The following is a 12,558-nucleotide window of genomic DNA, read 5'->3' as shown; positions in this document are numbered from 1 at the left end:
GAGTTCAAGGCCTTTTTTTTTTTTTTTTTTGGAACACCTTAACTTTCAGGCCTGATAACTCTAGTGGCTAAGTTACAAACTTCCGTTGCATTTCCAGTGCCTGTGTTTAGAGAAGATGCACACTGTTTTGGCTTTGGGCTCACAGTGCCTGGCTTGGCACTGTCAGAATGGCAAGGAATGCCAGGAGAGGCCCTTACCCTGATGCATTGGGTATTTCAGTGGGAAGAGCATTGGTCTGGGTGTCAGAAGCACTGAGTTTAAGCCCCAGTTCTGTGATTTAACAATGGGAAAAGTCACTTGAACACGTCTGGCCTCAGTCTCCTCATCTGTATAATGGGGCTAGTTCTTTTGCAGTGGGGCCTCTGGGAGCCTGGAATATGATGAGATTGATATAAATGTGCTTGGTGTACCCAGACCCAGTGCTTTATAGAAGTTGTTCCTTTTTACTCCTTACCCACTGAATCAGTGAGGGTCTTATTCAGGTACCCGTCACGAAACCCGATTACAGTGTTGACGCAGATGGGGGCTTGTTCTTTTTTTATTTCCATAGAGCAAGGAGTGTGGAGGTGGGGATTCCAAGGCTGATTCAGCTGCTCAAGGAGTTATTTTCTCTCCTCCACCGTCCAGTGTGTGACTCTCTTCCTTATGAGGAAATGACGACTGCTTGGGCACTGTGCCCATGTGTCAGGCGGCACCAAGAGGAAGGGCAGAGGGCAGAAGACATGTGAAAACTGAGTCGGTCCTTTCCACTATGCAAACACTAGTTTTCCCAGAAACATCTCGCTGTAAAGTTCAGGTTACGTCTGCTTGGGCTGATGCCGACACCTGGCCTCGGCTAGCCGCAAGGGAGTGTGGGGGAGGTGAGTGTTTTAATAGGGCACACTGCCACCCAAACGGAGTCAGGCTGTTTCAGCAAGAAAGAAGGTTAGCATGGACATTAAAGTGGGAGGCCACTGGTCTTGCCTGCTGTAACCTCTCACTTAACCATTCTGGTCTTGTAGCTGGTCGGTGTAATCAGCACAGTGGTACTGCAAATGCCTGGGAGGGGTGAGCCATGCAGACTGCCCCTCAGCAAACTGCAGGGGGCTCTGCATGAAGCAATAAGTAGCCAATGGGAGCCCCAGGAAACTAGGATTCAGTGGAACTGAGTCACTCGTCCAGTTACTAGTCAGTAAAGGGTAGAGCTGGGCTTTGAACCCAGGCAGTTGGATTGCAGAACCCACATTTGGGGCCATTGTGCTGGGCGGCTTCCTGGATAGTGGGGCCTGAGGGAAACATTTGAGATAACATTATTCATGTCTAGAAACCAGTCAACGGAGCCCATACGACTCTATGTTGATATCATGTTCAATCACTGGTGTGTGTATGGGTGTTTTAATTCTAAAGAAAAACATGAACTGCTTGTACAAAGTGAGCTTGAGAAGAGGAGGAGAAATTATTATATCCATTTAAATTATTTGAGGGAAGTTAATATTAAAAAAAGAAAAGGGGGGATCATGATGATTCAGAAACTGATAGTGTCTAGGAGATGCCTGGTGGCATTGCCCTGAGGAGCAGTCACAGAGCTCATGGTAATGGGGAACTTCCCCAGTGCCAGGCACTGCTCGCTCGTGGCGGTCACTGTCTCGTGTGGTTCTCCTAGTAGCCTGGTAAGGTAGGTACTGTTATTGCCATCATTCACATAAAAAGAAACCTGCGGTGGCGCAGTGGGTGCAGCATCGACCTGGAACGCTGAGGTCGCCGGTTCGAAACCCTGGGCTTGCCCGGGTCAAGGCACATACAGGAAGCAACTACAAGTTGATGATTGATTCCCTCTTCTCCCTCCTCACCTTTCTCTCTCCTCTCTCTAGAATTAATAAATAAAATCGAGAAGGAAGGGAGGAAGGGAGAGAGGGAGGGAGGAAGAGAGAGAGAGAGCAAGGAAGGGAGGAAGGGAGAGAGGCTCAGATCTGTGGCTGTGCTGTCACAGCTGTGCCTGCTTCCTGAGGGTCTGACCACTGAGCCTGTGCAGTGTCGGGTTCTGGCCTGGGATTTTGTAGGTCAGACACTCACTGCCTTGATCTTTTATGAAGGTGACCTTGTGACAAAAGACAGAAAGTACAGGCTGGGAATAAGCTGTGAAATAAAAGGAAAATCCTCTCTGGGGTTGTTTGCACCGGAGTGACAAAATGTCACTAACTTTGTCATTAATGTGAACTCTCCAGGGAGTTCTAACAATATGCCCAGGTTTTGGCAATAGAATTACTTCCGATCTGAGCCAGTGAGTTTGCAAAGGTGAATTCTAGCTGGTGTATGAAATCCGGCAGCTGTTGTCTGAGAAGGGCCCGATCCCTACGGGGGAGTGAGAGAGGGTGAGGCGTGGGGCACCAGAGTTGAGGTGGCGCTGCCCCTTGCACTGCCCGACCCTGAGAGTGAGCTTTCCCACCCTTTGGGCCTCTGTGTCTCTTCCCTCCTCGTAGAGCTGGCCCTGCGGCTGGAAGAGGAGCTGAGGCCTTGAATTGTTACGGGCAGTAGGTAGTGTGAATGGGAATTTGTTTCATCCATATGTATATTTCTATTACATAGAAGAGATATGCTCCTTGGATGAAAAATATATTTGATACCCAAAGGGTAATCAGAAATATCAAATGAAGGACTTACCTATTTTACACAAGGTGATTCAGGGGTCGTCAAACTTTTTATGAAAACCGCCCGCTTTTGCAGTGCTGGTCAACCTGGCCCCTACCGCGCAACCAAACAGCGCTGCGATTGGCCCGCTGGACCGCCCACTAGTGGGCGGTAGGGACCAGGTCTACCAGCACTGCAAAAGTGGGCGGTTTTTATAAAAAGTTTGACGACCCCTGGAAGTAGGTCATAAAGAAAAAGAAGATACTAACTACTTTAAAAGCCCCTCAACACCGTTCATCCCCCCCCCGCACGCACAGTTCAGTAGCTCCATTCCTACCTGCGAAGGCAGACGCTGCTGTCTTTGGGGACGCTGCTGGCTTTGGGGACACTGCTGGCTTTGGGGACGCTGCTGGCTTTGGGATGGCCCTGGCCAGCCTGGGCTGAGGCAGGAAAAGACTCAGACGCAGCAAAAGCCCAGATTCAAAATTCAGCAGGAAGAAAACTAACGGAGAAATGTATTTCCAGAGACTCAAGATAAAGAACCTCAATAATCCCTTAAGTATAGTCTTCCCAGTAACACAGAACATATGTTTCTTTCTTAGAAATTGGGTTATAACGGATTTTCCTTTTTTTTCCCCCTCTTTTTTTTGGTTTGGTTATAATGAAGTTTCAGGACTGCCCATCAAAACAAAACAAAAGCGTGAAGTCTATTTTCGGAATGCCTTTGTGAGGGGGCGTTCATTCTACCTTCCTGGTGTGCCAGGCTAAGTGTGTGACAGGGAGATAGAGTTGTCTGCGCCTGGAGGAACCTCAAAACTATTTGTATATAAATAGACATAAGAAGAAAAAGGAGTTTTGAGCCAAATTGTTTGGCTCCCTTTCCTTCGACAGGCACACAAGAGGATCAAGCTGTTGCAACACAACCGAATCCTGAAAAGTGTTGTTGAAACACTTCGTTTTAATAAACCCATCGGCCATGTTCAGCTTTGATGCTGAAAACGTGCTCTGCCTTCACAAGTTCTTCTGAGTATCCTTCCAGTGATTCACCCAAGAGCAGGGCCAGGTGTAATATCTGAACATCTGTTTATCTGAGAATCTGTTATGTGAATGAGGAGCAGCATGGTGACGTGAAGAGGGCATTGAACTCAGGAGTCGGAGGTGGGCTTTCTGCACACAGTGTGGTCCTTCCCAGCTCTGTGTCCTTAGGCAGGTCATTATGCCCTTCCAGGTCTTTGTGATAACCCTGGTCTGCAGTGGGAGGGAGGGTCAGTGAGAGCCTTTTCTTTAAGGGATGGGATTCTATACAAATGAAAAGAATTTGATTTTGACCTGTGTTGATGTCTCCTCGGTCTCATGGGGCTCTCCACTGTGAAGGGACAGACTCAGCAGGAAAGAACATAAAGCAAGCCTGAATGTAGCCTGTAGGACATGTGAGGCAGGGAGATAACTTGTGTAAAAACTGATTTTAATATTATCCTGGTTGGAAAAGGTAAGCGATACCCTCCTGGTCTTCATTCTCCCCTCTAACCACTCCCCCCATGTCCCGTGGCCTTCTCAGCTTCTTTTCTTGACCTCTAAAAAGTGGGGCTCAGCCTTCACACACTGCTCTTTCTTATGTTCAGTCGGTCTTCTAGCTTTCACTATGCAAGTGGCTTCCAAATTCCTGTCCCGAGCCCTCAACAGCTCCCTGGAGCCCTAGTCTCGTACATCCAGCCACCTCCCACGTGTTCGATCCGCATCTCACACTTTGCGGCCAGACTGCTGTCCTCCTGTGCTCTTCCCAACCCGGCGCTCGCTGCTTGGGGACTGCATGTTATGTCAGCACAGCATTTAGTCTCTGTTCCGCTGTCACCTCGTCACAGAGGCCTTCCCTGTGCATCCCATCCAAAATGCTCCCCACTTCTTAACCTGCACCCCCCACCTTGCTTTTCTCCCCGTCCTAGGTCCAAGACTGCAGGGATCTCACCAACCTGTTTAACACTGTTCTCGGTGTCTCAGAGGATGCCAGACTTTAATCGGGGCTGAATAGGTATTTACTGAAGGAAGAAATAAATGACTGAAGGAAGGAAGGAGAGAGAGAGAGAGAAAGAAGAAAGAAAAAACAGGATGCAGTTTAACAGAACTTGCTAAAAACAGTGAGGTATAGGACAAAAGGAATTGTTTAAGTTCTGGGGATGCTGCCTCTTAAAGTGTGTGTGTGTGTGTGTGTGTGTGTGTGTGTGTGTGTGTGTGTGTGTGTGTTTTAAGTCTAATTCCTAAATTCCTTATGAATTTTCTTTAGATCTTCATTGATGGCTAAACTAGTTTAGGGATCTTGAGGGGAAATGTTAACACTTATGCAGTTCGGGGTTCTCAGGGTAGTAGTTATTGACGAAAAGGCACTAGGGTTGAGTTCAGAGACTTTCAGTGCAGAACTTCATGATATTTAAAGGCTTAAGTAGATTTTCAGAGTGCAGCAGAACGTGACTGCTTCCAAGCCATCGACATGCATGCATGCGGACGTTGCCGACCCTTTTATGCTGTTGGCAGTGAAAGTGATGGGCAGAGAAGGCCTGACAGCCTGCGTCCAGAGCTGCTGTTCCCAGGCCTTGGTGTCGGGCTGGAAGGGTGTGCTTAGACTAGGAGGCCTTTGGCACTGACTGCTGAGCATCGATTTCTTCCACCAGGAGCTCAGTAAATGACCCCTCCCACCTGCTGCCATCCGCACTTGGAATTTGGTTACATCGTTGATTTTGGCTCCTGCTGGGTGAATTTTATAATCAGTCCCCAGAAAGGAGATGGCATTTCACATCCTTGCTCTTCCAGCCTCTGTTTGCAGGGACAATTCACTGCGTCCAGATTAAACTTCACGCGGTGTCATTTTCCCCCCTTTGCAAATTGATGAGCTGGGTAGCTTCACGCTTATGAAACATGGCCTGCTGTATTTTTGTCCAGTATCTAGATTGTGAACTTGTGAAATTTTAGAAATAAAATCCCTGCTGACCACAGCGGGATGAATAAAGAATCTACAGTGCCATCTGCTGGCACGCAAGGGAAATGCAAGAGATGGCAAGCAGAAGCCCATCTTACGATCTTACGAAACAAAAAGATTCAAAAGTGCACAGTTGGGGATAAACTAGTCAGAATGGGTAATTTGAAGAAAGTAGATATAAATAATGAAAAACAAATGCAAGCCTGTGGATTTTCTGGAGACATGCTTGATTACCTGGTTTGGGGCTGTGCTCACGTTTTAGGTGATTAGGGTTTGTGTGTATCAGCCGTCAAACTGGCAGCCAGGCTGGGGCAAGGCGTGGACCAAATCTGTGTCTTGATGAACTAGGACACATTTTTAAAAACATTGAATTGTTTGCCATTACTTAAAATTTGGAGCTCTCGTTTTCTATTTTTTTAAAAAAATGCAGATTTCTGGCTTCTCTGAACATTGGAAGATGTAGTAAGATGCACAGTATACTTGCCAGTTGGCAGCTACTGACTAAGGATCTCTATACTGGCTGCCCTCTCTGTCTGGAGCATCCAGACTCCCTGTGGCTTTGGGGGGGGGGTGTTCCTCACTCCCCTGATTATTTCTCCTACAACTGACTTATCTCCCGGCCTGAGCGGCATTTGTAGTGGTAGGTCTATACTGTCATTATTATTTGCCTTTTTTCCCCCACTTACACGAGAAAGTTCCCAACCATGGTAACTCGATGGCTAGTTAATAGTTTACAGAAATGGAAGCTATTTCAGCAATCACCTAGTGACGTCCGTCCCCTGCATTTAATATAGGTCTTACCCTGGGCTGAGTCTTTAATAAATGTTGACAAATGCTACGTGAGTGTTTCTAGAAAGGCCAGCGCTGGCTAGGCAGGGCCGTTGGTAAGTGTCCTGTAGAAGTGTTCCTGGCTCTGCTAAGGAGTGTCGATGCTGGCTCAGCCTGCCGAGGGGCATTGTGGGGGCTCCTGCCAACGAGTGTAGGGCTCCCCCGTAACCAGGCCTGCTTTTCTTTTCCAGGAACTCTCTTCACAAATCAAACTCCGAAGACAGCTCTGTAGGTCAGTACCACTTCTCTTGGCTTATTTATTTAAAATTAATTATTTTCTTTGAATACTTTATAGAATGTATAAATGTGTGAAAGTACAAAAAAATAAAAAACAAAAAAGCCTTCCACCCTGAAATAAATACTGTTAGGATGTTGATGTACAACTTTTCTCTCTTTTAATGTATTTGTGTGAGTTAAAAACAAACAAACAAAAAACAACATTGGGATTAACAGAAATAGTTGGGATTGTATTCTATGTTATTTTATCACTTTTTTCAATTGAATATGTCATGAGCATTTTCCCACATGATTGATTCCTTACAGTAAAATTCTTATACCTGCATGAGAATCTGCCAAATTGGATGCACCATAATTTAATTAATTAGTCACTTCTTTGCTGAACATTTAGTTTCCAATTATTTTCTGTATCCCAGAGAAATGATGCTATTGTACAAAATCCTTGAGCCTATCTCTGCTTATGTTCTTAGGTCAGGGGTCCCCAAACTTTTTAGACAGGACTATAAAAAAAACTATGAACAAATCCCTGTGCACACTACACATATCTTATTTTAAAGTAAAAAAACAAAATGGGAACAAATACAATATTTAAAATAAAGAGCAAATAAATTTAAATCAACAAACTGACCAGTATTTCAATGGGAACTATGGGCCTGCTTTGGGCTAATGAGATGGTCAATGTGCTCCTCTCACTGACCACCAATGAAAGAGGTGCCCCTTCCTGAAGTGCGGCGGGGGCCGGTTAAATGGCCTCAGGGGGCCGCAGTTTGGGGACCCCTGTCTCAGGTTAAATCCTTTGATTTGGAACTTTTGAATCAAAGATTGTGCACAATGATGGTGTTATAGATTTTATATTTCCTTAATTAAAATCCACTGTTGATTTAGTAACATCTTTTCTGTTTGGGTCATGGGAACCTGACAAAATAATCACAGTGCATGAGCGCTCAAATCAGGGTTAGATTTGGATGTGAATCATGTCTCTGCCAACTTAATAGTTATGAGCTTGGGCAGACCACTTGCCTCTGAGCCTCAATGTTTTTTTCTTCCACTAAATAGGAATAATATGTCATATGGTCATTGTGACTATTAAATGAGATACACCATTAGCTAACGAGGTGCCTGAATATAGTTAAGTGCTACATAAATGTTAGCTATCACCATTTATTTTTTTTAAAGCCATACATTCATTTCAAAAAACATTAAAATGGGAGAAGGGGTAGTGTAGTTTATGGTCAAAGAACTATGTTATGTTATATTCAGGATTGGCGGGTAGAGGGGTTGAGTAAGTAATAACCCTACCTCTGCTGTAGCCTTTCACGGCCCATATTTGCCATGGTGTTTAACCCAAAGGCCTCAGGTGCCATCTGCCGTGCCCTCGGGATTCTGAGTACACAGGGAGTCTCAGGCTCATGGCGCTGGTCCCGTTCTCGTGGCTCTGCAGGTTGTCGGAACTCAGAGGAGGGCATCCTGTTCTGACAGATGAGGCCTTTTCTAGCCCGGGACACTGTGGCGGGGTTTCCATGTGTCTGTTTTCTGCAGTGTTGCCTGACACCACCAGTCTAGACTGTGGAAACCAACCAACCAGGTACCACTCCGGCCCTGTTTCCAGGGGCGGTGGGGCAACCAGACACCCAATGAGGACGCTGCCGCTGTGCGCGTGCCTCGTCCACACGGGAGCACGTGGCCCTCGCTGCTGCCTCTTGTTTGTAAAGAATAAAGGCTCCCCCTGGCCTTTCATTTTACTTGCCTCATTTCCCTTTGCTCGTTAATCGTCATTGTACGTTATTGATGATCAGAACCCTACCAGATATAAAAGAAAATGTCTAGCTATGACAATTTGTTTGAATGAGCTTAAATGTCACCCATATCAGTCTGGAAAGGAGGAGGAGGAGGAGGGGCATGCCTTTGGGAACTGTCTCAGCAGGATGGCCGGCCGTCTGCTTCCCTTGTCACTGTGCCCTGGGTCAGCTACAGGAAGGTCACTACCTAGCCTGATGCCACAGAGCTGGGAATCAGTGCCCCACTCAGGCCGTTGTTGCTAGATGCGTGCAAGCCCTACCCGCGCCTTAGGGAGCAGGCATGGGGCAGCCCCACGGCCTGGGGCCCCGTCCTGCGGGCCAGTGTGCACAGGACGTACCAGCCGTTCTGGTCCTTAAACTTGGGGTAACAGACATAAATCAAGGGCAGGTCAACAACAAGAGTAACAACAAAACAAAGTTAACTTCTTGAAGTATCCTGTTTGTAGTTCTGCTGAGACCGAAGGGGGGTGGGGGTTATACCACAAGACAAGGCAGAAATAGACATACTAAACGCCATCAAAGAGAGCACAAGAATGCCTGTCTTGCTTGCTTTTTTTTTTGATGTTTCCTTGTTTCTCATCTTATCCCTACTGCAGCCTTTCTTGCTACCAAGAAATTCAGGAAATTTGCATTTCTTTCAAACAACTTTATAGGCATTTCCAAGTCTTCCAAGAACTGAAAGAAAAAAGCTTTCTGTAAAATCAAAGTATTCTTAACAAGCTTTGAATTGTGAGGAAGAGGCTACTTTTGTTATTAATGAATTTATTACTTGTGTCTTTTTCTTTTCTTTTTTAAAGGGAAAGGGGATTGGAAGAAGAAAAATAAGTATTTCTGGCAGAACTTCCGAAAGAACCAGAAAGGAATAATGAGGCAGACTTCAAAAGGTACTGATCCGCAGCTGGCGGAGGGTAGGTCCTGTTAGCTCTCCCGTGTTAAGACGCTTGTGCCTCTAATCTAAATGGTTGCTGCAAGTTAGAGTAACTCATCGCATATGCCCGTAAAATGTTCAGCTTTCTGACATTCCTATCATTACTTTAAAACTTCTTCTCAGCGGGGATTTAAAAAAAAAAAATCAAAGAAAACAGAATGAGAAGAGTTGGCAGGCTTTTCTTTTCATAGCTCTGACAGCAAAGACCAAATTTTTAGTTTTCTCCATCACACCAACCTCAGGAACGTCTTTGCGTGCCGAGATCGACCCTAACGGGGTCCAGCATTTGTTCGTGTCCCCCGCCCCGCTCCGCCACTTGGGGCCTTTGCAGCCTTCTGAACTTTTGCTGCTAGTCCGTGGTGGCAGGGACAGTTACTGGGTTGTTGCCCCTGGAAACGCTATCTAATGGTCTGACATCATGGGAATTTGCCCAGGCCGCTTTGTGCAGGGAGTCCTGCCCCCCTCCTGGCTGTGTCTTTGTTGTTGTTTATATGGTAAGTAAATATGTCATTCCTTTGAGGCCCCGGTTACGTAATTGATGCTTCTCCAGCATTCAGAGGAGGGAATGGGAACAGACTCCAGTCCTGCTGACTCAGGTTGTCGTTAGCTGAACACTTTCAGCGACTTGCCAGTGACGTTACCTGATTTCTTTTACAAGATCGTAATGTCCGACCCTCTTCAGGAGACTTGCCCACTTTTTCGTAGACAGGCTGTGAGAGACGGGGCGCACGCCAGCGGCACACCTGGACTCGCGGCAGCTTTCGGTGGGGTGCCTTCTTTAATGTGTCCCGCTGAGACAGAGTTATTCTGCAGCCAGTCTCAGTTTTTCCTCTGGTTCACACCCAGGATCACTTGTGGGTCAAAGGAAACCCTGGATTCTAACAGAGTTTTATTGAGAAAAAAAGAGAGAGAGAGAGAGAGAGAGAGAGAGAGAGAGAGAGAGAAAGGGATGGAGGGGAGAAGGGAGGGAGTCGGCAGTTAACCAGCTCATGCGGGTTTATTTTAAAACCCAGCCACCTCGCTACCACCCCCTCCAGCACTGGGGGTGACACAGACAGTCAAGTGATGCAAACCAGCAGCTGTCCCTCTCACCCGGCACTCTCTGTTACTGTTTTCCCGTGTGAGGAGATGAGCAGCAAAGGAACCTGAGTGGTATTTCTAGACTGACTGATTACGAAATGGAAATGGGGTTGAGAAACACAGGGGACCTTGACTTCGGAGGCAAGTCCTGACGGAAGGGTCCCTATGAGTGTGTGGCCAGCCTCTCCCTGTCTTTATAGTGGGGACCAGTGAGGCCGTAGTCACGTGCGTCTCCCAGTGACACTGAAGCTAGGGAGGTGCCTATGGCAGGGACAGGGCCCGTGGAGAAGGATGGGGGATCTGGGGGGGGGGCTCATTTCCAGGGTGCGTGTTAGAGCCCCTTTCCACTGACATGTCCTTACCCACGCCGACCAGAGGCCCACGAGCTAACATGGCTCCCGTACATCAGAGGCGTCGGCTGTCTGTCTACCTTGTCGGAAAGGGAGTCCGTTACTCCCTGCCTTACTCCCTGCTGCTCTGGCTGCCTCCGGATTCCAGTTGGGGTGGAGTTCCCCTCATAGTTTGGAAACATTTATGCCAGTAAAACTTTCGGATATACACATACATAGTACCTTCCTTCCGGTGACCCGGAATGCTTCCCATCTGTGATTCTATTTATTTATTTGCACGGATCCTCTGAGGAACAGCAGTCAGATAGCTGAGCAGGAATCAAGGGTTTCTCAGGCTGCAGTACAGCTGACTGTGACCTTTCTCGGTCACAGCCCAGAGTTCCCTCCCTCTTTTCCCCAAAATAGTTCATGCCCAAGGCGGGAGGACACAGGGAGCCCTCCGCTGGAGAGCGTGGGATGCTTGTCTGCTCTCGCCGAGTCTGTGGGTTAGGTCTCTGCCCGCCTCTTATTTCCTGTGGGCTTTCTCCCAGAACTCCACTACAACCTTCATCACAAACGCTCTGATCTTCCTGGAGGATCTGTTTCATGGTAGCATGTGTGTGTGTTCTTGGTGCCTGTTTTGCAATAAGATGGTCTCACGGGCGTCCTGCAAAGCAGCCCATTCCTGCCCCCGTTGCTCCATCTGTGACGTACGACACTGGACAGTGTCTGCATATTTCCTTGGTCTTGGATGATGAACTTCCAGGATTGGCATTCCGGTTTAATCTTTGTTTTCATTCCTCTTTTATCTTCAATCTCTAGGAGAAGATGTGGGCTATGTGGCAAGCGAGATCACGATGAGTGATGAGGAACGGATTCAGCTGATGATGATGGTCAAGGAGAAGATGATCACCATCGAGGAAGCGCTGGCCAGGGTAAGAGCACAGATGTTTGGTCCACATGTATGTCAACTTGACCTTCCCACACTTCCACAGGTCCGGGGCCCTCTATAAACCGAATGTCCGTGTCTGTCCTCCCTGCCAAATTCACGTGTTAAATCCGGATGCCCGGGGTGGTGGCATTTGGCGGTGGGGCCTTTGGGAGGTGCTGAAGTCACGAGAGTGGAGCTCTCGTGAACGGGATGAATGATGTTATTATAAAGAAGGCCCCAGAGTGCTTCCTCGCCCCTTCCACTGCGTGAGGACGCATGGCAAGATGACAGCTGTCTGTGAACCAGGAGGTGGGTTTTCACCAGACACTAAATCTGCCAGCACTTTGATCTTGGACTTCCCAGCCTCAAGAACTGAGAAAGTTCTGTTGTTCTTAAGCCTCCTTGTCTGTGGTCATTTGTTAGAGCAGCATGGACAGACTGAGACAGAGGCATCGGAGGGTAAAGGAACGTGTTATTCAGAGTAGTATTTTGCTGATACTTGGGTGGTTGTCATGTACCCATTTTATCAGATAAAAATATTGACTTCATTCTGTTTGCTTAATATAAGCATTCCATGTTGTGAGGTGACATTGCCATGCTTGATGTCTACATGAATGAATGAGTGGCAAGTATATTTGGGCTGTGGACCAATTTAATGAGGAAAATGACTCTGTAAATGTCATTGCACAATTCATAAGCCTTGTGAAAAGATTGATAATAATGTAATAAATGATAAATTATTAAGTAAAGACTAAAGAAAAGTTAAATATATTACAACCATTATAAACATCATTCTACAACAGCGGTAGTCAACCTGCTCCCTACCACCCACTAGTGGGTGCTCCAGC

At 46.9% G+C, this 12,558-nt stretch overlaps 1 protein-coding gene across 3 annotated transcripts in view; it reads left to right on the top strand.

Annotated features, from left to right (window-relative positions):
• Positions 1-12,558, top strand: part of SASH1 (SAM and SH3 domain containing 1) — a 329,462-nt gene that overhangs the window by 245,883 nt on the left and 71,021 nt on the right. For 2 of the 3 annotated variants that reach the window (XM_066373038.1, XM_066373036.1), the window contains exons 5-7: positions 6,598-6,638; positions 9,240-9,350; positions 11,602-11,714. In XM_066373038.1, the coding sequence (XP_066229135.1) occupies positions 6,598-6,638; positions 9,240-9,350; positions 11,602-11,714 (265 nt within the window). The remainder of the gene's footprint in view (positions 1-6,597; positions 6,639-9,239; positions 9,351-11,601; positions 11,715-12,558) is intronic. The other variant, XM_066373037.1, reaches the window with a different exon arrangement.

The sequence above is a fragment of the Saccopteryx leptura genome, chromosome 3 (genome assembly GCF_036850995.1).
Source record: "Saccopteryx leptura isolate mSacLep1 chromosome 3, mSacLep1_pri_phased_curated, whole genome shotgun sequence".
Taxonomy (NCBI): domain Eukaryota; kingdom Metazoa; phylum Chordata; class Mammalia; order Chiroptera; family Emballonuridae; genus Saccopteryx; species Saccopteryx leptura.
This window is presented reverse-complemented; position numbering and strand designations above follow the sequence as displayed.